Raw genomic sequence first — 26,181 nt, 5'->3', positions numbered from 1 at the left:
TTTTAACATATGGAGATGCTGCAGTGAAATATACCACAGGCAAAATAAGGTAGAAATCATCATGGAAATGAAAGAGACAAATTTTGTTTTAGATTAAATAAAAGAGATTTGAATAAATAATATATTTTTTTAAAAAGATTCTTCACATTAATTTTGCAAACAGCCAGAATTTGGCTACTAAAAGAAATTTGCAAACATTCATTGACTCTATTAGTGTTCACAGGGTCACATAATAAATGTTGGTAAGTCTGGATGCCAAATAAACACAGTTGAATTTTAAAGTGTTTGATGCATGTATTTTATTAAAATGGTGTCTTGTACACTGAGATATGTAATTTCAGTCTGTTCAGTTACTCAATAGATACATTTAAAACAATGCTCAAAGCAACAATTACATAAGCTCACTAAAGGAAAGGCTATACATCCAAGTAGCACTTTGGTAAATTATGAAACAAATGTGTACCAGAGAAATTTGGCAGAAATTAATTTTGGACATACCAAACTGCTATATGATGTACTGGAAGCCAGTGGTACATGAGTCATTCTTGGAGGTGGAGGAACTCCATGACTTCACAGCCCAGAACACTCCATATGACCATCAATGAACCATTTTAACCATCTAATAACCAATGGGAGCTGCCAGAGAGTCAACTGTTCTTCCAGATGCCAAATCAACAGGCAGGTCATCACAATCCGGCCTTTTATTTCTGTTAAATTATCCAGATAAGTGAATGTAACAATAAACTGTAACCCAACCAAAAATGTATATCACTTTTCAGACATGAGTATGTGAACAATTGAAGTACTAAAGGAAAATACATGTTGAATTGTTTGTTGCTAAACTTTAACCATCCCTTCCCCCACCCTGCCTTGAAGCATTTTCTTACTGTCATATGACCATGAAATAAAATCTTTGTCCATTCTTAGAAAGGAAACTGAATGTCCTGATATTTAAGACTTAGCATAGGTCTACTCATTCCCTGCCGAGTTTCTAAAAAAAAAAAAAAAAGATAAATCAAATTTTTCTTTGAAAAAATAATTTCTATTTAAATTATGTGCTAATAATTTTTCAAAGTAAGTACTTTTTTTAAAGGTTGGAACTCAAGATCATAGAGTACAGAGATTCAAAACTGATCCCTCCAAAACTATATTTTTTTTCCAGAAAAAAAATGCATCAGACTTTGAAGCACTTAAACAGAAAGAAATGCAGCAAACAAACAGCTGATGGAAAGCAGGACAGCATTTGTGTAAGGTACTTAACTTGTGAAAAATCACAATTTCAAGATAATTTTGCCAAATAAATGTTGGCAAAGAAAGTTTGGCAACACATTTTAGAAAGATGATTTATATACTACATATAAATGAAAGGCAAACTTAAATACAAATGACTTAAGCTTAAGTACATTAATATAATTTACACCATACCTAAACCACGTGGTAATAGCCACATGGCAAATTTAGCTTTAACTTAAAAAAAAAAAAACTATAGAAGTCCTTTTATTTACTTCCATTTGCACAATTCCCAAATAGTAAACTAATCCGTGTATGCTTATCTGTTATGAATTATAATAATCTGCAAATTGTCCTTCAACACAGTAGCTTGAAAAACAAACACAAGTATATTTCACGCCTTAGTCCAAGTTAACCAGTTTGGGGTTTTAAAAGCTTTTGAGGTGAAGCAGAGCACAGCCTGACCAACCCTACAAAGTTTTCTTTGTCAAACCTGGAATCCACCTCAATACATTGGTGACTCGGACCTTTGAACTTGCTAACATCACTCCCACCTTCAGTTTTTAAAGTAAAAGAAAAATGGTGAAGAATTCAAAACAAAAATGAAACTGACATCTCTAAATATCATTTTGTGCTTTAGAGTTTTTACTTCCTTGTTAGTTTGGAAATGCTCCATACTCCGAAATGTAGGTCCCATATTTATGTTCCACGGATCTGACTCAAAAAGAACAAGGAAGTTTTCCAGCTTTCCTCGTCTACCTTGGAGTCCTCACTTCTCAGACAACAAGTAGGAGACTATATCCTTTCCTGTGATATTTTTCTTTCTTTCACCAAACTTCCTTTGAAAAAAAAATTGAGATACTTCTTTATTGTTTGTTTTTTCCCCCCAAAGAACAACTCCTAATTAATATAAGCTGGGAACCTCAAGATTTATTTTCTCCCATTCCCAAAAAGGTGAGAGAATGTGAACAATATATGTTGAGCCTTCTTCCTTCTACTAAGCCTTCAGATAAAACTTAAAGAAAAAAGGTCAACCCCCAAAACTGAGTGTTGAAGATATATACTACACCAAATTTATCTTTTTGGTTTTTCTTTTGTTTCTACAGCAAAACACCATGCATTCTTAACACCCAGTATTTTCCTACATCCAATTTTATAGGCAAGTTACCATGTAACAACATAGCTTCAACATGCTGGTTCTGTCCCTGGGTTTTCCACCTAATCACCCACAATGAGATATCTCCCACCACCATTTTTAATGTTACCTCACCTGCTAATAACCATTGATTCTCCACTATTAAAACCGCCCTCAGTTTGTCAAGAGTCCCTAGATATAAACATCAATAATTTAAAGCTAACTGTTGAAAGAGCTACACAGGATTGTTCCCTTTAAATTTTATGTTACTGCAAAATATACATATGGATGTACACTCACACATATAACAAATTTACACTGTCTGCAGAAATAAACTGCAGATATAATTCCAAACACACATTTAGAGATTCACATTTTAACAGCAAACTTACATGCAAATATAAGGAAGTATAGTTTTATACTCCTACTAGAGGCCTGGTGCACAAATTTGTGCATGGGTGGGGTCCCTCGGCCTGGCCAGCAATTGAGTCTATCAGGGGGCTGGCCGACCAGGGGGAAGAAACCTGGGAAGGTGGCAAGCCAGCCCCAAGATCAGAGCCTATCAGGGGGCCACCTGGCAGGGGGGAGGGGCCACAGGAAGTTGGCCAGCTGGACGGGATAATAGGCCGTGGGAGGTTGGCTGTGGGAGCGCAATGACCACCAGGGGGCAGCTCTTGTGCTGAGTGTCTGCCCCCTATTGGTCAGTGCACATCATAGCAACTGGTCGACCAGTCATTCCAGTTGTTCTGGTCGTTTGGTTTGTAACGGTTGCTTAGACTAGAGGCCCGGTGCATGAAAATTCACGCACTGGAGAAGGCGGGTCCCTCAGCCCGGCCGGCCCCCTCTCACAGTCCAGGAGCCCTCAGGGATGGGAGGCGACCCGGCGATCAGGGGAAGGCGATGCCCCATCACACCTCTGCTGCTGCCACTGCTGGCAGTGCAAGCCTCGGCCAGCCCTGGTTACCTGAGCCTTGGGAGGTCCTGGGCAGATGGGCAGCCACCATCTGAGGCTTGCCTGTGCCTCGGGCCAGCCCTGGGAAGCTGGGCAGCCACCATCTGAGGCTTGACTGCACCTTGGGCCGGCCATGGGCGGCTGGTGGGGGACTCTGGAGGCAGGCTAGTGGAGTGGCCGGGCCTGCCTGGGGGTGGGCCCAGCCTTGCCATGCACCTGCCGACCCGGCGGGGCTAAGGGACTGGGTGCCACGATCTTGTGGCTTTGGGCACCACCATCTATGAGGGTGTGGCAGTCAATTAGCATATTCCCTCCTTATTGGCTGTGTATGCCACCATCTTTGTGACCAAGTGAGGGTCAATTTGCATATTCCCTCTTTAATAGATAGGCTATTACATAGCAAGTTGAAATATAGAATGCTTTAATGTTTTAGATTTATCCTTTCTTATGAGTCTTAGAAATAAGCAAAAAGCTATACACACACACACACACACACACATATATATACATATAGCAGTATCAGTCAATATGGTATAATTACTGACAAATTATCCAAATTTCTTAGTCTATACAAAAATGACATAAACATACTATATACAAAAAGAGTTAGAGACAACAAATGAAACTTTATACAAGATACTTGATACCATTGGTATTTAACTTTGAATAGCTTTGACCAGAGGACTCAGCCTGTGCATTCTGTTCTGATATGAAGGAATAGTCATATCTCTATAGTATTCTTAGCTACAGAATAGGAATGAATTGGGGGAGAAGGGGGACCTTGTGACACAGTTGAAAAATACAAGTGCACTGTTTGGAAATATGTATACAATTTAGCATATCATATTATCTGAATTAATTTCTTTCACATTGTTACACTGACCAGTTAAGTGGTCCAGAATACAAAATATAGTCACAGAGAACTCAGTTTTCACACTAATTCCTTGGTACAGTTATTAACAATTAAAACATTTGCTGACAATACATTGAGGAATTGTGAAAAATACTGACTACTATTAAAGAATTTGAAAAACACTGTTCAAATGGATAAACAAAAGTGATTAAAAGAAACTCATAGCTGCCTAAGAGTTTTTAAAATTAGAAATTTAGTACTCAGCAAGTATATCAAACCACTTTTCATGTGCTCACTCAGCTTAGAGACTCACAGTAACTGAATTACACATATATTTATACCAAGTATGTACAGTTGAACATAAATATGACGGCTGTTTCTGATATGGTTAATGGTTATGTAAATAGTTACTAAGCTTACACTAGCTTGTGTACTTATCTAGGAAGTCACAGGGTTACTCTGGTACAGTTGATGTTTTTATCTAGTCAGCTTCTTTATATACTTAGTGAAAAACTGTTGCACAGAAACTCGAAGTCCCAGCCAGCACTCAGGCCCATCGTCCACTGGAGGCGAAGCTTCGGCTGAAGGAGAAGTTGATTTCGGAGTTCTTGTATTTCCCCCAAGCACCAAACGGCACCACGATGACCGTACTGTTGTCTTCAGCACCATACAGCATTGCCTGCAGGGTTTGGCAGGAAGGAAGAGAAAAACACTGGAAATCAGAGTCTGTACAAAGAGATATCATCCTTCCTCTGGCAAGTCAAACTGATTTCACACAGTTACTAACCCAATTACGTCACAGTGTTTGGGCACCACCATCTTTGAGGGCAGGGCAGTCAATTAGCATATTCCCTCCTTATTGGCTGTGTATGCCACCATCTTTGTGACAGCGTGAGGGTCAATTTGCATATTCCTTCTTTAATAGATAGGCTATTACATAGCAAGTTGAAATATAGAATGCTTTAATGTTTTAGATTTATCCTTTCTTATGAGTCTTAGAAATAAGCAAAAAGCTATACACACACACACACACACACACACACACACATATACATATAGCAGTATCAGTCTCCAGGTGTCAATGCCCAGTTTATTAGATTGCACGTAGAATAACAGATGACCCAAAACAACCACACTGACTATATCCCACTGCAGCCATTTTGGCAGCAGAAACACCAGTGGACCTAGGTATAAGATATGCAGCTCCGGAAGAAGAAAATATCTGTCAAGTATTTAGCATAGGAACTAATACAAGGTATAGATTCTCAAGGTGTTAGTCCTTACCTAGCAATTCTGTTTCCAGGAATTTAGCTTAAAGAAATAATAACCTAAGGAAGTGGACATGTATAAAGTTATAACTACAAGAAAGTTTATGCTCCCTACAAAATGAAAAGGTGGCATAAACTAAATTTCATACAGTAGGAGAACTATAAATCAATTTCAGGAATTAATTCAAACAGCAAATGAGATAATCAGCATGGTAAGAAGTACTTGGGATTATATTTAACAGCAAATGTATTTCAAAAGACCTCATAGCCTCAGGCTGGAACTGTGAAGGAAAGGGCTGATCAAAATATCTGATGAAAAAGCTTCAGAAAGTAAAAAAGTTTTACAAACAAATTGAAAGACAGAAAAAAAATTGCACTATCAGACAAAGTACTACTATAATTAGTATATAGCAAGTTCTTACAATAATCATGAAAAAGACAAGCATACATTTATAATAATAAAAGCATAATATGCTAATTAGACCGGACATCTTTCCAGACGAAGCCAGGGCTGCAAGGGAAGCCCGGGTCCCGGGTGCCTGCTGGCAGCCAGAGGAAGGAAGGCCTACTCTTGCACGAATTTCGTGCATCAAGCCTCTAATACAGTGGTTCTCAACCTGTGGGTCGTGACCCCTTTGACGGTCGAACGACCCTTTCACAGGGGTCACCTAAGACCATCCTGCATATCAGATACTTACATTACGATTCATAACAGTAGCAACATTACAGTTATGAAGTAGCAACGAAAATAATTTTATGGTTGGATCACAACATGAGGAACTGTATTTAAAGGGCCAGAAGGTTGAGAATCACTGCTCCAGTATAAGATAATGGAAAAAGCAAGCTGTACACTGATGAGAAATATAAGCTATAAAACATACTAGAAAAGTGTAAATTGGAATATCTCTGAAGGGCAATTGGTAAAGATTAAAAGCTTTAGAATACTGTGTATTCTTCACCTAGCAATTTTACTTATAAGACTTTAACCTAAGAAAACAATACCTGAAGAAAATAGATATGCACAAATAGATATAAGAAGTTTATTATAGTGTTCCCCCTACAAAAGGGCAAGGTGAATATGAACTAAATTTGCTGATTAGGGGAACGGTTAAAGGACTTGTGGTACTCAAATATAGTGGAATGCTGTGCAGTCATTGTAAATTGCATTATCCTCATGAATTAGAACACATTATATCAAGACAGGAAGTTGAAAATTAGGAAGGAAGTGATCATCAATGAAACTAGGACCGTTTTCTTAATCTCATGAGCACACATAGTAACCAAGTGAATCATTCATGCTTACCCATTTATTTTTGAGCAAATAATGCTTTTTAAGTAATGTCTTATTGCCTTAATTACAAATATTAATACTTAAAATGTGAGCCATGCTGCTCTCCCTGTGGAGTAGCCATCTCTCTGTCCCATTGCTTCACTAGTAAACTCGCTTTCACTTTAAACTCTAAAAAAAAAAAATTGGACCAAATTTGACTCCAGGATTGAAAATGTAAAAAAATCAGGAAATGCCAAAATAGCTGTTGAATTAAACTGTGCCTCTAATGATTGGTGATGGCTCTAACTTAAAAAGCTATCCAAAAAGATATTACACAACACATGGAAATTTTACGTTTTCTCTACCGATATTATCCAGCTTCCAAATTTTAGCTCTGACCAACAGAGTGACATACAACACATCCACACACCTTTTGGTATTTGTTTTTTTCACACCCATCCTCAGAAACCAGAAGTTGACATGCTATAGTGTTCCTATATTGGGTAATGACTTGGAGAGTCTAATTTAATAGTCAAGGGATTGGACTTGGGAAACTGGCTGTCCAAATTGCTGTCTATACAAATTGCTTAATCTATAGTTTGTAGCCCAACAGACAACAAATATTCTGCAGCTTAATAGTTCTGTGACCTTGACTAAATCAATTTCACCTTCGTGCCTCAGTTTCCCTCATTCATTAGAAAGAGATAAAACTAGTTCCAACCTTACAGAGTCATTGTGATAATTAGTGAGTCAAATACTAGGTACATATCAACAGAAGAGTATCTGACACAGAGTAAGCAATATTAGTATTTACCATTATAATTTACTATGTGCTGCTACTATTATTTCAAGATGTGTACAAAGCCAAAAAATAAACATAGCACATTTTCTTGGCATATTAATTTTAATTAACTTTTTGGAGAATTATAAAAAATGTTTTCTTGTGTTTGTGTTTTTTTAAAATATATTTTTATTGATTTCAGAGAGGAAGGGAGAGGGAGAAAGAGATAGAAACATCAATGATGAGAATCATTGATCAGCTGCCTCCTGCACACCCGCTACTGGGGATTGAGCCGGGCAGGTGCCCTTGACCGGAATCAAACCCAGGACCCTTCAGTACGCAGGCCAACACTACCACTGAGCCAAATGGCTAGGGTGTAAAAATGTTTTAAATTGGAAATATTACAGACTCAAGTGTAAAATTCATTGTACACTGGAGCTGAAACACAAGATTCAAAGAAAGCAAGTCTGTGGGGGCCCCTCCAGGCTGTACCAAAACCTGCACCTGGGTTTGTCCTCTCCCACCCCCTCCCCCCACCCTCCCCCAGGGGGACTTTTCTAGCAGAAGCTCAGCTGTATCACCTGTTCAGTCACTGCATGGGCCGCTTCAGTGGGATCATGGCACTGATTGACGAAGTCACAAATCTCTTGACTATTCACCATGAAGTTAATTCCATCCGTAGTGAGGACCAAGAAGCTGTCATGGGCATGATGTAGCTGCAATAAAACCAAATTCATAGGATTATAAACTACACTTAGCCTTGGAATAATCTCCATAATTCGAAGGTTTGTTTGCTGAGCGGTCATCTGTGTTTACAGCTTGTAGGCAAACAGAGTGAAAATCGAAGGCTTGTATTTAGGGCAAAAGTAGCAACATTTAGCATCAACCACCAAGGACAAACCTAACATTTACTTAGTAACACCGCAAAGGAAGCAGCCAGATGGCGGGGTGCCAGGAGCTGCAAGCTGTAATGGTGGAAGGCTCCGTCTCTGGAGCCAGGCTTCCAAGTTAGAAACCTGCCTCTGTTTTTCTGCTGAGCAAACAGAGGTAAGTTGGGCTCCATATGCTCTAGATTTGTTTTCTCTATAAAATGGGGCAGTAGTAGCGATTTTGAACAGAGCCTGGCATATAGTAAATACTGCGTAAGTATTTGTTAGAGAAAACAAGTATAAGTGGGCTATCTATCATGCATGAAATCGTTCTGTTAACAAACGTTTGCTACCATCATTGGAAGCCTCCACTACCCTGTGCTAGGTACTAGCGTGGGACAGGGGTTGCAGAGAGGGAAATGTTGGGACGTGTCGGGTAATGTGGACATTAATTAGTAGCAGGAGAAGGATGTCACAGAAACCGAGGTAACGCGATGCTTTAGTGTGATGGAAAAGGAAAGTCAGGTTAGCTTCCAAGTGGCAGTGATGCTACACGATCCATCAGGTGCCGGTTTGGAAGAGCAGGGGCGCCATTCTACGAGAATTCCACAGTGGGTGACACCAAAACCAAACACATCCCATACAGGGGGCCTGGAAGGTGGTTTCTTATGTTCGCTGGAAAGTTTCTCTATCCTTCCCTTAATTACTCCCTTTCAAAAGTTACTGGCTTCGCTTAAGGTTTCCAAGAAAGCTTGTAGCTGGAGACACCTGCTTTCATTCCTTGCATGTGTAGCAAGTGTTTACACGTCCTTTCTTACCTGAATCCTCTTTGTTTCTGGTTCTGCTATCACACCACTGCTTTTAAGATCCAAATCTCCAAGACTCCTTGTCATTGCAAGTCTGCCATTCACATGAGGCTGTCCCAAACTATTCCACGCTACAAAACCGCCACACTTCTTGATCCTGATCCAGAAGAAGTTAAGACCAAAAAACAAGGCACGGTTAAATTTAAGCATGAGGTCAGTTTAAAATGCAAGGTTGCATTTCCATGAAGTAGACATAAAAAACATCCTCATCAGTTGGAGGCGGTACCTTTCTTTTTCATCTTTTCTCTCCGGAGTATGGTCAATGGTCAGCTTGATGGATTTTCCTTTTCTACACAAAATAGCCCGGCTATCCCCAACACTGGCGACAACCAGCTCAATACCGTCTCTCAACAGGGCTACTGTGGCAGTAGTCCCAGAGGTCATAACAGTTGCTGTAAACATTGTAAAAAAGAGTGCAAGTTATTGACAGTCCAATGATCGGATATGAAACTTGCATTACAAAATAAAACACAGGCATGTTAAACTAATGCTGAAATGTATCACTTTAATGTAACTAGGGCTATGCCAGTGAAACGCAAATGAACTATGTAAGCAAGAGCATGCAGAGAAAGAAGTATTTGATTCAGTAACAAGGCTCCATGCAAACAGAAAAGGGTGCTGTCCTAATTGGGAAATAATGCACCACTGTCCCCAAATGGCCTCTCTTTATAACAAGTAGAGCTGAGATGAACTGATGATAATTATTATGACACCTTTGTGTGTACATCAGGTGTCAGAATTAAAAGCATTACATTTTAATTAGATTGGCTAATAAGTTAGGATGGCTTAGGTCTACTGAGCCCATTCAGGCAAGCCGACTTTTCTATAATCTATGGACTCAGAGGTTTTCTCTTTCATTTCTTACTCCTATCCTGTGGAAGTAATATCAGTTAACAGGCTAAGCAAAATATGCCGCCGAAACCGGTTTGGCTCAGTTGATAGAGCATCAGCCTGCGGACTGAAAGGTCCCAGGTTCGATTCCGGTCAAGGGCATTTACCTGGGTTGCGGGCACATCCCCAGTAAGAAATGTGCAGGAGGCAGCTGATCGATGTTTCTAACTCTCTATCTCTTTCCCTTCCTCTCTGTAAAAAATCAATAAAATTTATTTTTTAAAAAATATGCCAAGGGCATATCATTTGCTCTCCAAGGGCTATATTTTATGTTCTTACCTTCTACAACTATTTCAATTTTACAAATGTTTACCAAAAAAAATCCTGAAATGGTTAAAGACTAATATCCTTTTCTGTTTATCTTTGTGGTACCAGCCATGAAACAAAGTTATGGCCATCATTTTATTAGGAGAAAATTGAGGGGAAGGATGAAATTCATTCTGGTTTCCCATAAGCTTGGTGTAGTTAACACACCACAAGGATCTAACACAATCCGTCTTTGTCCAAATGCAGGACGGCACTGCCAAGTGCTCCTCCCGTGGTTATGCCCTGAGCCCAGAGCATTCCAAGAATATTAATTTTCTGTGACCAATAACGAAATCAAACATTACACAGCTTGAGGTCACCACGATTTCCCCCATCCCATCCTAACTGCATTTTTTTCATCTTCCTTTGACTTTTTCTAACAGTGTCTGCCCTCAGTTTATTACCACTTGTTAAAAAAAATTTAAGGTGCATTGAGCCTTGCCAAAGAGAGAATACTGTGACATGATGGGCTAAAAGTAAATCAAACTGGAAGAAATGAAATAAAATAAAGACATTTAAAGCAGGTATTGTCTTTTGTAATGTGGTTAATTCTTTAGAGCACCTACATAAAATATTCAGGTGATGATCCAAAGATGATTTTTCCTTCAAAGGTAGATTTAGGAAAAATGAAGTGCTAATGATTTCACTAATTGAAGCTCAATCTTGGCAATTTTTTTTAAAAGAGACAATTTTGAAAACTTCACCAGCAATGCATTTTGGAAAGATATATATTCGAATCGGTTTATTAAAATGCCTGCTTTAATCAGGAAAGTAAAATGGGAAAAGATGAATAAAGCCTACTTTAACCTTTTATATCCATGCTGAGTTAACTGAGAAATAGCATTTATAGTTCTATCTTCCCATTTGTCTGTTGATTTTGGAACTGTTGTGTCAAAGCAACAATATCTGGGCAATGCTAAATTGTATTCGCCACTGTATAACGTATAAGTTTTAGCGTATCAGTGATGTCTGTATTACAAATGTTAACTAGAGTTTTCCAAAACACTATAAAATAGAATCATGAGAGCTTAATCACTGTAATATTTTCAAATTATTGGAAGAGCAGAGAGGGGTTTTATTTACTCAGATGCTACCTGTCCAGGGAGATTAGTTACCTCTCCTTTGTTTAAACTCTCAGCAGCAGCTTTTTAAAAAGTGCCTTTTAATTGGCTGCATCAAAGGAATTAAAATTTCATAAATGACAATTTCAAGTTTAGCTGTTCAGAATTATAATTCATGGCTCTGCCATCTAGGAATTTCAAAGAGCTTATGTTTCCACCAAACCAACTTCACAGTTCCAAAATCCAAGGATTTAAGGGAAAGTTTTCAAAACTAACTGCTGATTCTGGTTTGCTAAGCATCTAAGAATATAAATATTAAATCAACATTTACTTTATTTAGCATTTAATATAGAAGTAAAAATGCTCACTTTTTGCGCTAACAACAAAACTATAAAACTAAGACATCTTTCAATAAGTTCTTAACACTCACTGGACATTTCCTACTGCAAGTCATCTCAACTAATGGGGCAAAGAGGATGTGGGAACCTTCCCGTAGTCCAGGCTAGGAACCGCTGGACTCCTTCACCTGGGACAAAATTAAGCTGGTCTCTCTTTCCACTGAAGCCCAGCATATAGTGTCCAGGGGCTCCAGGTCTAGAGCTGCTGACCAGGCACAGTTCTCTGCCACAAATAACACGCACAGAGGCAAATAGGAAATTCACCCAGGAATTGTGCTCAAACATTACAAACCTGCAACACAGGGGAGGGCAGGGAAAGAGCTGCAAAATAAGGGGAAGGGTTTTTACTTTGGTGAAAACTTCACTTGCAAATTACATACTATTCCAGGAGATGCCAAATCAAAGATTCCAAAACTCAGTTTGCACATGTTGATGGTATTTTGTAGTCAAGTCTATTTTCTCATCACAGAGTTATACTGCTTTGTTTTGTGGCTTCCCAAGGTAGGAAAAGCCATATACAAATGCATGTGTACCAAAACACACAAGTGGTGACGCAGCCACACATCTGCATACCTATATACACTCTCACACAACACACACTCACTCGGCCTGAAGAGGAAAGCAGTAGCTTTACTGAGTTGAAAAAAATGCACTGTATATTCGTTTGGTAGCAATATCAGAACTCTCTCAAAATCAGAAATGAAATTCAAAGTCTAGCACTGAATACAGTATTTGTTGTATCTGACGAAAAGAACATAGTTAGAGAAGATGTGAACCACAATATACCACCAAGTTACTGAGATTGAAATATATACCAAGGAGGGATCAAAGCACCTCCTATCCCAGATACAAAGAGAAACACATTTGTTAATGGAGCTCAATGCAGGGATTTAGTATCCAGAAGCCCTTTTCTTTTCTTCGGTAGAATGATTGTTTAAATAAAGGCTAGTAGAGCTCTTGAGCTTTATATATAATTCATAAAGTGGGTGTTTCTGCAGCTCTCTCTTTCTCCCAGTGTTGCAGGTCCACATATCACAACAAAAATGATCAAGATTTCGAATGGCAACACAAAGAGTAAAAGCTGTACTGTTCAAGGCATAATCCCCATCCCCCCTGGTAATTATGCAACTGTGCAAACAGCACTATGTATAGACCAATACAGTTTCAATATTTACTTAAAATGGGTGTTCCGGACATGTGTGACACATGAACACCAAAGTCAGGGCTGAGATCAGTAACAGCACAGTAAGAGTATCTCTTCAGTGCCATCCCTATTTTTTTTTCTCTTTTGGCTCCCCTAGCATAAGAAGGGTACTCAAAAACACTGCCTTTCTAACACCAGCTGTGCTGTCGTTAAATCTTTCCATAAAGAGATCACATAGTATGGAGAGCATGGAAGTTTCCGATGAGACTCACAATGCTGTCACCATCTCCAACTCTGAACGTCAGAGCAAGTCCTCCCGTTTTTATCCATGTGTCTCTTGAGAAGTGTTGTTGCTTTCAAACCTTAAGCAATCTAGAAACACTCTGAGGAGTTCATAGGACATACAGAATTACAACCTAAGTTTTCTACCGTCTGGTTTAAGTGGCAGTTTGTTCATAAGCAATAGACTAATGGGATCATTTGAATTTACTTGCTGGTTAATTATTAAAAAAATATATATGACTGGTGTAAATGGAATATAAAATTTTCAAAGATGGCGATGAAATTAATTATTTGTAAATAAGGGTCAATTAAAAATTCGTCAACAAATCAATAAAAATAGCAAACAATTTCTTAGGGGCTAGAGTCTTGCCATTTAATCATAAGTGGCATTCTTATTTTTTTCTCAAATACTCCCAGTTTAAACTGAAATAGTAAATATTTTAAGTGCAAATGGGATCATTTTAAGTACTTTATGCAGATGTGACAGTTTTGGACTAGAGTCTTTTTTTTTTTAAATCAACTGGTTGCCTCCCATATGTGCAACTTAGGTATGTGCCTGACTGGGAATCGAACCCGAGACCTTTTGGTCCACAGGACAATGTTCCAACCAACTGAGCCAGGGCTGGATTAAAGTCTCGATGAGAATGTTTTATTTTTACTTTATTTTCACTTTCTCTTAAGAAAGCTAATATAGTATGATTGAGGGGGACCCCTCTCATTTATACCTGAAATTCCAATATTAGTAATTAATTCCTATGATTAAACCAATCTTTTTTCAGGTTTCCCCTACTTAAAATTCCCCACCTGCAAGCTACTCACAGGAAGCATTAAAGGAGAAAATAGGGCTAATGCTAAAAGAAAGGTGAAGGAAACTGGAGAGGGCAAAAACTGGAGAGGGCAAACTGCAATTACTGCACAATTTTATGTAACTAATACTGGTCCTACCCATATTTATGTTGAAAAGAATACTGTCACCCGGCCAGCGTGGTTGAGCATTGACCTATGAACCAGGAGGTCATGGTTCCATTCCCATCAATACACATGCCTGGGTTGCAGACTTGATCCCCAGTAGGGGGTATGCGGGAGGCAGCCGATCAATGATTCTCTCTCATTGTTAATGATTCTCTCTCATTGTTGATGTTCCCATCTTTCTCCCTCTCCCTTCCTTTCTGAAATCAAAAATATGTATATTTTAAAAAATAATATTGTCCATTCTTGTAATACTGACATTGCTTTAGTTCTTAAAAAAAAAAACACACAAAAAAATAATTTAAATAATAGCTTTGAAATCTGAAATAGCCTAAGGGTTTTCTTAATCCAAAAATTGAAAAGTTAAACAATATAAAACATTCTATTTTTAGTGGCTTTAATACATTTGATAAAATAGGCCCCAAATGTCTACTGGCAATTTTTGCCATCTTTTAAAGCCTTGGTAACTTATTAAAATTTTTAAAGTTGTTCTCAAAATACTTATTAAAAAATACAGACTAATTGATCTATAAAAATGCAAAATAAGATTTAAAAACAACAATGCCATAATAGACCTTATTTCTTTTAATAATAGACTAAGCATTATTCTGACTTGCAAACAAATGGCCATTAAATGAAAAATAAATTTTAGAATATTATTAAAGTTTTTTTTAATTGATTTTAGAGAGATGAAGGGAGAAAAACATGGATTTCGTATTCTACTTATTTATGCATTCATCAGTTGATTCTTATATGTGTCTTGCCCAGGGATCGAACCTGCAACCTTGGTATATCAGGAGATGCTCTAACCAACTGAACTACCTAGCTAGGGCTGAAAGTTCTGATCATTAACTCAAAGCATGTGACAGAGGAACTAAATTAAATAAATACATTTTAATTTCATTATTAGAAATGGATTACATTTTTTATAATTAATTTCTTTGAACAACCTCTATATGAGAAAGGTATCGTTACTAAGTTTCTTTTAAGGTCAGCAAGTTAAGTAAATTCTCTCCCTAAATTCTGAATTTCCTTTAGTTACAATTTATTATTTCATAAGTGACTGGGGCCTGACCAGCATGGCTCAATGGTTGAGCATTGACCTATGAACCAGGAAATCTGGGTTTAATACCAGATCAGGGCACATGCCCCGGCTGCAGGCTCAATTCCCAACAGGAGGCAGCCTATCGATGATTCTCATCATTAATATTTCTCTCTCTCTCTCCCTCTCTCTTCCTCTCTGAAATCAATAAAAATATATTTAAAAAAATAAATGACTGGGATCTTCTACTTAACACTGAATCTATTATTGTTTTAAGCATCCTGTTGATTAGATCATTTACAAAAGGGTTGGCTGCACCCATGAAGGATTAATGCTCTGGATTGCTGTCCACATTCCCATGTTGAACTTGAACATTCTCTTCTGAAAACTTTGCCCAGTAAGTTCTGCCTGTTTATAGAACAACTAGGGCACAGCACCTGCACCATAGCTGGTAAACATCGTGGCATGAGATACAGCCAATCTGGTTATGAAAGAAATAAGCATACCAATATGGATACCAATTTTCAGTTATAAAAATTAAGTGATCAGAAAGTGTTTTAATCTCCTTTTTCCTTCATATATTTTACCCATTAAGAATAGTCTTATGCCTAAAATTTACCCTCTCTTGACCCCTATTTTTCATAAGATGAGGGACCAATTAGTAGGAAGAAAAGTCCAAAGGAATAAAAGGGAAAATTAGCCTGAATGAATCCCTGGACAAAGATGAACTCTAATGCTTTTCTGAGGCTTATGACAATGAAAAGTTCCTCAATAATGAGGGGGAAGCCCTGGCCAGGTAGGTCAGTTGGTTAGAGCATCATCCATCCGGATACACCAAGGTTGAGGGTTTGATCCCCAAAGAAGCAACCAAGGAATGCATAAATAAGTGGAACAACAAATCAATGTTTCTCTCTCTCCCCTGCTCATATAATTTTTTTTTTAAAGCAGAAAATCCTCTTAATGAGTCATCCTAGAGACATTTTCTCTAATCCTCATCATTAAATATGCCCAGGAGAGAGGCCACAGAGGGTGCAGGAAAACCCCAGCAACTGCCCTTTGTCTCTCTCTGAGTTTCAGTTTCTTATCTTGGAACTGGGGAGAATTGCCATTTGCAGGCACTCCAACAGAAAATTGTGAAAAATGACATTTCTGTGGTGCACTTTAAACAAAAGGATGAACCAAACATACATTAATATTATTGCATGATTCATTTTCATTCTATCTGCATACATTTATATGGTTGTTGCAGAAGTTTTCGAGATTAACTTTATAAGCAAAAACTATGGGAGCAGGCTAACTAGAAAACATTAACTACGTTTTCTGAAATGGTTTTGATAAATTTAGTCAAAATCAGAAACATTTATGTACTTTCAATATTTAAGAACAAGCAGCACACAAAATTTTATATTCACCTTGTGTTTAACACAAAAACAAAATATCACTAGTTACAACAGGAATATCCAAGATCAAGTTTTTTTTAAGAAGGAGGAGAAAAAATATCTTCATTCTAATTATACAAAGTAGTATGTGCTAGTCATTGTCCTTTCCTGTCTAGGACCAATTAGCAATTTTCTCCTTGCCTGACCAATAACTGTCCTGACTAGATGAGATTATGTGTAGTGTATTTCAATTATTTGTTCATCAGATTCATCTAAACAAAAATAATAAACCCTCTCATAGTATGGATATCTTGTCCATAAAATGTTCAAACAGATAAAAAAGTTTTTAAAAATATTTTAAAATTGATTTCAATATCAGAACCATTTTGAAGCTTCAATTTCTGAAAAATTCTCCAATACACATATTTCATTTAAAAGGGAGGTACTACCATTAGTTTGGATTCCAAACAGCATTTAAAGTGGTTCTTTATATAAAATCATTTTCCACATAAACATTTTTACAAATAAAGTTCCATTCAAATTCCCACCCCTAAAGAGCTTAAATTGTTTCCATTTTATCCAGATATTCCCCAGGACCCTAAGGAATGTGATTGTTTTACTTACCATCAGCAGACAGATGGGCATGACTCGCAAAGGCTTTATCTATTTCTAGAAAAGCCAAGGTCAACACAGTTTCCAAGTTCTTCTCCTTGGGAAGCAAATCCCTTTGTGGAGAGGGAAAAAAAAGAGCCCCAAAATATCATTTTACAATAGTTGTCTCCTCTTCCTCTCATCTCTTCTCCTTCAGGTCATTCTAGCTAGCAGTCACTCCCTACAACGGACCCCCACGGCTTGCCTCTCAGGTGCTCCTTAAGTGTCTCCTAAGTGATAAAGCCTCTAAGGACACTAAAATAAAAGTCTAAATTCCCATATTAGAAGATTAATCATTACTGCACCTACAATTACTAGCATGTACAGTACATAATACTTGATAATGATAATAAACAACTGTTAATGGATTTACTATTCTATGCTTCTTATTATTTTAGAGTGTACTCTCTCTGTGTATCAGAAATAAGTTTGCTGTAAAACAGTAACCATGTTACACCAGCAGCAGCCTCATACATCTCATACTACCCTGAAAGGTCAAGTTCTTCCTTATTAAATTAAGTCACTGAGTTCTTCTGCAGAACAAGGCAAAATACTCTTAAGTCAACTAATGAACAGTATGAACAACTATACACAGGAAGACAAGACATAGTCATAGCCACAACTCTGTCACGTTTCCCCCTCTTTTGATGCTAGCAGTAGTGTGATCCTCAAAAATACACTATACTAATTGCATTAAATAAACTATGTAAAGGGCTCCAAAACACCCACATTAAATGCATTTCCCCATACGAATGCCAATTATCTAAAGCTATTTTCAACAAGTGTTCAAAGCTATTCATGCCACTTGAGAGTATAATTACTATTTGTGGAAGCACCAGGTGCCATGTACTAGTAAAATGTTTCCAATAGATTCTTATAACACATGAGATTGTGTACTTTATGTTAATTCACTTTAAATAATCACAAATCAAGTACCATGGATTCTGGTTGTTAAAAGAAACAATAGGCCCAAAATGGAGTCACTTGTGCTACGTCCACATCACCAAAACAAGGCTTAAATCAATTGCTCTTCCAACCTTTCCCAGGAATAGTAATCTCAACTGGTCAGTCTGGAATTTTCTGGTTAGCACAAATGAGGTAACCTGCCACATAGGCTCTTCCCATTAATCAGAGGGAGAAGTAATCTGCTCTTTCCTTATCCCTTTTCCCCTCTGCCTACAAAAGCCTTCCATTTGGTTGAGCTCCTGGGAGCCCCTTTCTATTTGCTAGATGGGATGCTAGATTCAGGAATCGTTCAATAAAGCCAATTAGATATTTACAATTTGCTCTGTTGAATTTTTGATATTTAACATGGTCAATGCTATCACCAGGGGAGTTGTTAAAACATTTGTTTCTGAAATGGTAATAGTCGTCAGTAATAAATGGAATGCTTAAGCTAGTTCTTGTTCATGAAACAATTATAAAACCACTCAAATAACTATATTAACATTGAACATCTTACCCAAAAGGTTAAATTTTAAACAGAAAGGCAGACTGCAAATTCAAGAGTGAAAATCACCGTACGTACATGATGCATTTCTCCATGTGGGTTTGACAGAAATCAGCAGCTGCAGGCCCGCCATGTCCATCGTAAACCGCAAAATACAGGACCTCATCCGTCAGCTGAGCAAAGTCAAATCTATCTTCATTCTCTTTCCGTTTGCCAATCTGTGAGGCACAGCCCACCTTCTCCAAGCTGATCTTGGGTATTGGCTTGCCATACTTAATGCTGGGCGGTAGGAGAATTGGCTCATCAATGCGGTTGTCCCAGATCCCAAAATTATCCCAGGTGGCTGGACGCCCACTACCATCTGGGTCAAACCGAGAACACCTGGGCTCTGAAGTGGAGCTGTGGCATGTGGGTGTCACCCGCCGGTCATCCTGCAGCAGGCGGGAGCTTAGCAGCACTCTCCTTCTCACCTGGTTCCCACCACTTCTAACCAAAGTAATTAAGGCAGCTGTTGACATAACTCAAATCCAAAGGACTCAGTAGTCAGGGAAAGGTCAATGAACAATAGTGGAATGTCTTCAAGAAAAATGATGCAACTAAATGAAAAGAGAGAGAGAGAGACTCCATCAGCAATTCTGAATAACTAATATATTATTAGAGATTACCAAAAATGAAGGCATTAAAGAATGTGGCACCTATCAGCCAACTTCTAAGGATAGCGGACCAAAAATGACCCACTATTTACCCCATTCGGAGTTTAACTTCTATAAAATTTTGACAATGTGCACGTAGCATATAGAATCAAGCCTTAACCTACAATCACCTTGGGATCTAGTTAAAATGCACTGACTCAGTCTGTGTGCGTGGGGGCCCAAGATTCTGCGTTTCTAACCAGCTCCCTGGTGATGCCTGCCTGGTCCAGCAGGCCGACACTTTAAGTAGCAGGAATATAGGATACAGGTATAAATATTCTTCCCTTTATTAACTCCATTGCTCTGAAGAAAAGGGATAAGTATTACTAACAAAGTTTCTTATAGGAGATAGAAATAAGAGAAGAAAAAATAACTGGTTAATCGAATGTTTATGATAGTTCTGTACCCAAAGAGTGTCCCAGTCTCAGCAAAGACACACTTAGGATCTAAGCTTTGTTATGTTTCAAGATTTCTCCCTTTACTAAACTTCACATATGTACATTGGTTCATGCAAACCCTCCTAGAGGCACAGGATAAGCCAGTTCTGACGTTTCCCTTTGTGGTAGACACTCCTGGGAAGGTGTGTGATCTCGGGATCGAGGCGCATGCATTTGTGACCAGCAACCCTGATTGATGAGCCACTGATCTGTGCATTTACATTAACAGTTGCGGCTCTCCCCTCACACAGCCCCAGGAGCCCACCTGCACTCATGCCTGCAACTACAGCAGGAGACAGCACCAGAGACTGAACTACATTTCTTTGAAATGATTATTCTGCACCCCCACTTCTGGACTCTGTCCCAAAGCTAATCCTAAAACTTCCCCCGGGTATGGTCGGGGGGAATTCCTACACTCTAACAGGAAAAGCTGTTTCTGGCAGTTTTCCATACAAAACAAGTTCTAAGCAGAAATCTATCTCCATAGTACTTTGTTCTGTTATTTTATTAATTGAAAACATAGCATGAAGTTAAGATTTAATAATGCCAATGGAGGGTATGCAGATGTTATATTATTCTCAATTGTATGTTTGAATAATTTCACAATAAAAAATGAGTTTGAAAAAATAGATTTCCCCAAAAGGCACAAACATACACAATACAAACAAGCCCAGTTGAGTGAATCTATAAGAAAATGTGTTATAGATTTCAAAAAATCATTTTCAAATAAATTTTTGGAAATCGGTGTAGCTATGTATAGGAAGGGCCATTACTCCTTTCAGTGAGTAAAGCAGTAAAAGGAAAGAATAAAGTTCCAAAGAACACCCCTAGATATTTAAGCAATGAAAGACATGAGCTCTGACTTCATAGTATTTAGAATAAAGACAACCCTCCCCCCCCCAACAATGAATCCTATATAATAAAAGAGTAATATGTAAATGGACCAAACTGCTGAATGACTGGTCTCTATGACCCGCACTGATCACCAGGGGGCAGACGCTCAACACAGGAGCTGCCCCCTGGTGGTTAGTGCCCTCCTACAGGGGGAGCACTGCTCAGCCACAAGCCAGGCTGATGGCTGGTGAGCACAGCAGCGGTGGCAGGAGCCTCTTCCGCCTCCAGGCAGCACTAAGGACATACATCCCCCCCGCACCCCCTGCCGAGGGCTCCTAGACTGCTAAAGGACACAGGCCAGGCTGAGGGACCCTCTCCCTACCCTACCCGCCCCCCGCCCCCGTGTACAAATGTCATGCACTGGGTCTCTAGTGTTATCATAAAACACTTAGAAGGGTATTCCCTCTTGGCCTTTTAGCTGATATCATGTATAAAAGACTGAAACTCACTTCTTTTATGACAATGTTGGAGGCGGTGGAGACAGCATCTCTGGTTATCAAGTATCTAAGAGAAGTAACACATTCCACTACAAAAGAAGAGGTATTTATTCCTTCAATTCTCATTGAAGGTTATATTTTATTCAGCTACAATAACTGTCAAATAAAGGTGATGACTTGTGGAGAAATGTCAAACTATAACGCAATCTAGCAAGTAAGAGAACTAAGTACTACTTATTGATACAGATAATTCACAAAGCAACTTTATTACATCTAGAAAAAAGTAAAAACTTTAAGTGTGTTGATGAGCAAACTCATTCATTTTGAAGAGTGCACCAAATATTAGCAAAGTACTCTTTTGGTTTCAGTCTGAAAGCATGTATGCTATCTTCAGCCTTAGGCCATTTTGCAGTCTTATGCACCTCCTTTAAACAAGAATTCTGAAATTACAAACAATATAGAATAAAGTTCTTCTGCAGTTTTTATGGGATACTCTTGTCCCCCCACCCCTTGCTCTATCTTCCAAATATAAAAAAATTAAAATGAAACAGCTGCATTCTAAGCAGGGAACAAATATCCACTGAAAACATTATTAAATGTTTTAAAGAATGAAATAAAATGCAAGTTGGGCCTTGGCTGGGGCTCAGTGGTTAGAGGGTTTACCCATGCAAGGAAGGGTCTTGGGTTCAGTTCCCAATCAAGAGAAAGTACCTGGATTACATACCAGGTTTGATATCTACCCCATAGGCACCTGTGGGAGGCAACCTCTCTCTCTTTCTCTCTCTTTCTCTCTCTCTCCTCTCTCTCTCTCTCTCTCTCTCTCTCTCTCTCTCCTCTCTCCTCTCTCTAAAAATCAATGTAAAAAATATACTTGGGTGAGGATTAGCCAAAAAAAAAAAAAAAAAAAGTTTGGTTTTTCTTTATGCCCACATGTATTAAAAGCAATCATCAAATTGGCCCCCTTCCTCATTTATTATCTGCACAAGCATCTCAGAGAGTAAGTAGAATAGTCATAGAGAAGCATTTCCTTTAAGGCCTACTATTGGCATAGATGAAATGTCAGGCAAACATATAGCTAGTTTACATAACTAAGACAGCATCAATTATGCAAGCAGGAAACGTTGTATAGGAAGTGGTTCCATCCTCTTTCCCATAAGCAATAACTAAGTCATTCTAATCTTCCCCATATTCCCAAAGAAACAATCCAAAGAGGACCTGTTTTCCCAAGCTAACCCTGAACATCAAAAGGTTTCCTCCATTGCTTCACACTAGGAATCAGCCAACAGCTCTCCAGCTGCCCAAGTAAATGAATATGTACCAATTATCAGGCAAGAGAGTAGAACATATGATATAAAAAACACAAAAGAGCCTAAAAAAAAAAGTAGTGTTTCTTTCTTTTTCTTTTTTTAATCAGTGTTCTTTATAATGAAAAGAGTGGAGAGCAAACTAACAAACACTTAAATATTTTTATTGTCAGTTCAGCAATTATAAATCAGCATGTATTTATGATTCTGCTAACTAAAAAAGTTATTCAGGAGTCATTTATGTCAATCTTTCAATTGAAAATCAAGGCTAGCTTATTTCTATAAACCATTTTAACATTTATAGTCAATCTTTGAAAGTAAAAGTCATCCAAAAGGGTAAAGGGCAGAAGTAATTCTGCTTGAAAGCCATTTGAAGACACAAAAATGTCATAGCATTAAATGGACTAAGAGCACCAGAAAACATAATTATACACATTATATTCTACTAGCAAAAGTAAAATGTAAAAACTATGCGAGGCAAGAAAATAAAGGTAAATAACTTGATTGGACCCAGCTACATAACAGATGTTATTTATATAAGCAACACAAACTTTATTGATCATTATATACCAAAAGGAGGAAAAATCAATCTTCCACTTAGACCAAACTGTTTTCCAAATTCCTTTTTTAAAAAATACATATTTTATTGATTTTTTACAGAGAGGAAAGGAAAGGGATAGAGAGTTAAAAACATCGATGAGAGAGAAGCATCCATCAGCTGCCTCCTGCACACCCCCTACTGGGGATGTGCCCACAACCAAGGTACATGCCCTTGACCGGAATCGAACCTGGGACCCTTCAGTCCACAGGCCAACACTCTATCCACTGAGCCAAACCGGTTAGGGCTCCAAATTCCTTTTTATTTCCCAATCAAAAGAAAAATGTATAGCTCACAAATTTACTTTAATCACATGAATTTTTTTAAAAATTCACACACACACACACACACACCCCTATATATTCTACATATTGTCATTAAATAAACTGAAAGTACTTTCCTTTTTTATCATTTTCAAATTGATTTGTGTGACCAGGCCTACTCCATCTTCCTCTTCCTCAATGCTTTTACTAGCTAATCTGATCATCTGTCACAGAACTCTGACTAGTGAAAAAAGTTGGCCCCTAGTTTAACAATCCTGACTGGGGGCTGGGAGGAGGTGGATGGAGGGGATTCTCAGCAAAGGCATAGAAAGTAAGTGAGAGGCATAGAAATTCTACCTAAAATCGCTGGTGAAAGCCCACATCCTGAAAGTAGGAAATCTCATGTGAAAAGCATCAGGCAGGACAAAAAACACATTTAGTTTGTAGTAAACTTCTAAAGTACATACTGTACTTGATTGAAAAACAAAAGGGGGTGTGTGAAGAAAAGCCACGCATACTGCTACCAGATCTCTATGCCAATTTTACGCTGCATTTTACAAACCCTCAATGGTTTAAACACCTCAGAACTTCCTTTCTGGAGAAGGAAGGCACTTTCTCTGGCAGGAGAGTGCACTTGGGCTTTGTGTTAAACTGCTCTTGACTGCTGGAAGCAGGTCAAAAGGGCAGTTTATTTGTCCTTTTAAATCCATGCCAAAATTAGTCAGGAGGTCTAAGAATTAGTACTACCCAAACCTGCTTCGACTTATCCTTCCAGCAAAAATATGTCTAAGTATTCATAGCTGCTCATTAGAAAGTGGTGGTACTCAGGCATATTTACATCAGTAACTTCCATAATGGAAACAACAGGTAATTTCAATATTCTTAAGTCAAATATTTTTTTATCAACTTTTAAAAAACAAACAATGCATCCCAATAAATTCAAATGGTATGGACCGCTCCAGAATGTATTTCAGAAAATTTGGAGTCTAATACCTCTTCATCAGTACCCCGGCTAGGAGGAAGGGAAAGAAAATTGACTAGTTTAAACAAGGGAAAAAACAACAGAAACTCATATGATTCCCCTTAGGTTTGATGGGAGCCTGTGTTTAGATGCGTGAATAAAGAAAAGAACATGGGAGCAATGAAAAGTACTCATTATTCTAAATTCCACAGATATCACTTAAAACATTTTAGTTAATGTGGATATAACTCACAGACTATTTCAAACCTGTACCTTTATACGCCATTGGAGAATTTTCCTTTACATCCTATCCTACATCACTAGCACCTCTCCCCTCTCCTTTCCTCTTCTCTAAGAGCCCTGTCAAGGGAAGTGCCTGTGTTAGTGGTCAACAATGAGTGATTTAACGTTGCAAAATAATAATAATAATAATAATAATAGTAATAATAATAGTAATAATAATTAGTAAGATCTCACTACCCAAAAATCATTCCTAAATACTTTATCACAGAGGTGCTTCTGTTCTTTTCCCAGAATACAACGAAATCATTGCTGTTTTTCACGACCATTATGACCTGTCGTTTTAGTAGTCGCTTATTGTGAAACCACAGGCTACCTCATCCCAAAGCACTGGCGGAGGGTAAAAAGGACTACAAGGCCGTGTTGCATCTTTCTAGCCTAAAGCTGTCCACAGAGAGGCCACTGGAGCTCCAGAAACTCCAAATTCCCTGGCTAATTCCACCGTAGTCTCGGTCTTTGTCACCGCCTATGAAATCCCTAATCTACAGAACGCGGCAGCTGAAACAGACATCACCAACCACAAGGCCTTGAGATTACAGGGCTCTCCGGCAAAGCAAAATCCACGTCTTCCCATCGTCACCAACAAAGGCTCTGCACCCTTCTCCATGCCGAGCCCCTGAAAAGCTCGCCCTCGCACGGTTCAGGGTCAGGAGCTCGGCCCGCTGGCCGCGGCCGAGGAGAGTCCGATGTGATCCTCTGCAGGAAGCACACCCTCCCGCCCGCGCCGCGCGGCAGGTGGCTGGGTTCCCCCTGCACCTCCCGGCGCCTCCCAACCACCCTCCGCACCTGCAGAGCCCGGGTGTCGCCCGCGTCTCACTCTCCGCGGCCGCGCCTGCAAGAACAACGCGGCGCTGGTCCCTGCAGCCCCTCGCGTCCGGGCTTCGGGTGGAGCGACGCGGGGCCTCGTTCTAATCTAGGGAGATGCGTGCGCGCTGCCCCAGCCTCCCTCCTACCGGCCCCTCGGCGGCGCCGTCCTCCCTGCGACTCGGCCCACGCACTTGCTCTCCTGGCTCCTGCAGCCTGCGGTCAAAGTCAAGGCAGAGCCCGGGGTCTCGACAGGAAGCGGCCGCTGCCCGCGGTGCAGCCGGGTGGGCCCTGCGGCTCCCGACCTCGAAAGGAAAGAAAGCGGCGCAGAAAACGCAGACACTGCCCGTGGGGCTCGGACCGAGGAGATGCGGAATCGAAGCCTGTATTCCTCCTTACCTCCCGGGGAACCCTGCCCCGTTAACTCTCCGTTCAGCGGTCCGGGATTGGTGGGAGGGGACCCAGCCTATAGAAAAAAAAAATGTAAAAGGCTAACAAATGCATGCAGTGCACTCTCTAAGCTCTTACCTCGTGATGGTTATGTGCCTGGAAAATGTTTAATTAGCTAACGAGGTCGGGGGAGGGGCTTTCTTGGTTGGTAAATAAATTGCCTTCTCCGATGTTTCCGATCTTTGGAACAAGCAGAACAGACACTGGCTCTTCTGCGGGAAATTCTCGAGAATGTTGCCCGCTG

The 26,181-nt window shown here is 39.2% G+C and overlaps 1 protein-coding gene across 2 annotated transcripts; it reads right to left on the bottom strand.

The window, feature by feature from the left end:
- Positions 1 to 284: 284 nt before the first annotated feature.
- On the bottom strand, positions 285 to 26,181 carry PPM1K (protein phosphatase, Mg2+/Mn2+ dependent 1K). 2 transcript variants are annotated; one of them, XM_070392880.1, is made up of 7 exons: positions 26,016 to 26,181; positions 18,876 to 19,393; positions 17,321 to 17,421; positions 9,451 to 9,616; positions 9,177 to 9,321; positions 8,071 to 8,205; positions 285 to 4,849 (listed from the first exon to the last, which is right to left on the bottom strand). In XM_070392880.1, the coding sequence occupies exons 2-7, from the start codon at positions 19,313 to 19,315 to the stop codon at positions 4,718 to 4,720; spliced, it is 1,119 nt and encodes a 372-aa protein (XP_070248981.1). In that variant the 5' UTR covers positions 19,316 to 19,393; positions 26,016 to 26,181; the 3' UTR covers positions 285 to 4,717. The 2 variants fall into 2 exon arrangements, with proteins under 2 accessions (XP_070248981.1, XP_070248990.1); XM_070392889.1 differs by lacking the exon at positions 26,016 to 26,181 and adding an exon at positions 21,270 to 21,404.

The sequence above is a fragment of the Myotis yumanensis genome, unplaced genomic scaffold (genome assembly GCF_028538775.1).
Source record: "Myotis yumanensis isolate MYYU_CA2020_CCGP unplaced genomic scaffold, mMyoYum1.0.hap1 SCAF_1, whole genome shotgun sequence".
In the NCBI taxonomy this organism is placed as follows: Eukaryota; Metazoa; Chordata; class Mammalia; order Chiroptera; family Vespertilionidae; genus Myotis; species Myotis yumanensis.
Note: the sequence above shows the minus strand (reverse complement) of the source record. Positions and strands in the feature narration are given on the sequence as shown.

What these genes read in the sequence shown, in the direction of transcription:
- PPM1K (XM_070392880.1), bottom strand. Translation starts at nt 19,315, where the DNA reads ATGTCAACAGCTGCCTTAATTACTTTGGTTAGAAGTGGTGGGAACCAG. An exon ending in CACATGGAGAAATGCATCAT is followed by an intron (nt 17,422 to 18,875) that starts GTACGTACGGTG and finishes CTCTCCACAAAG; the next exon opens with GGATTTGCTTCCCAAGGAGA. An exon ending in CAGAAACAAAGAGGATTCAG is followed by an intron (nt 8,206 to 9,176) that starts GTAAGAAAGGAC and finishes GTTTTATTGCAG; the next exon opens with CTACATCATGCCCATGACAG.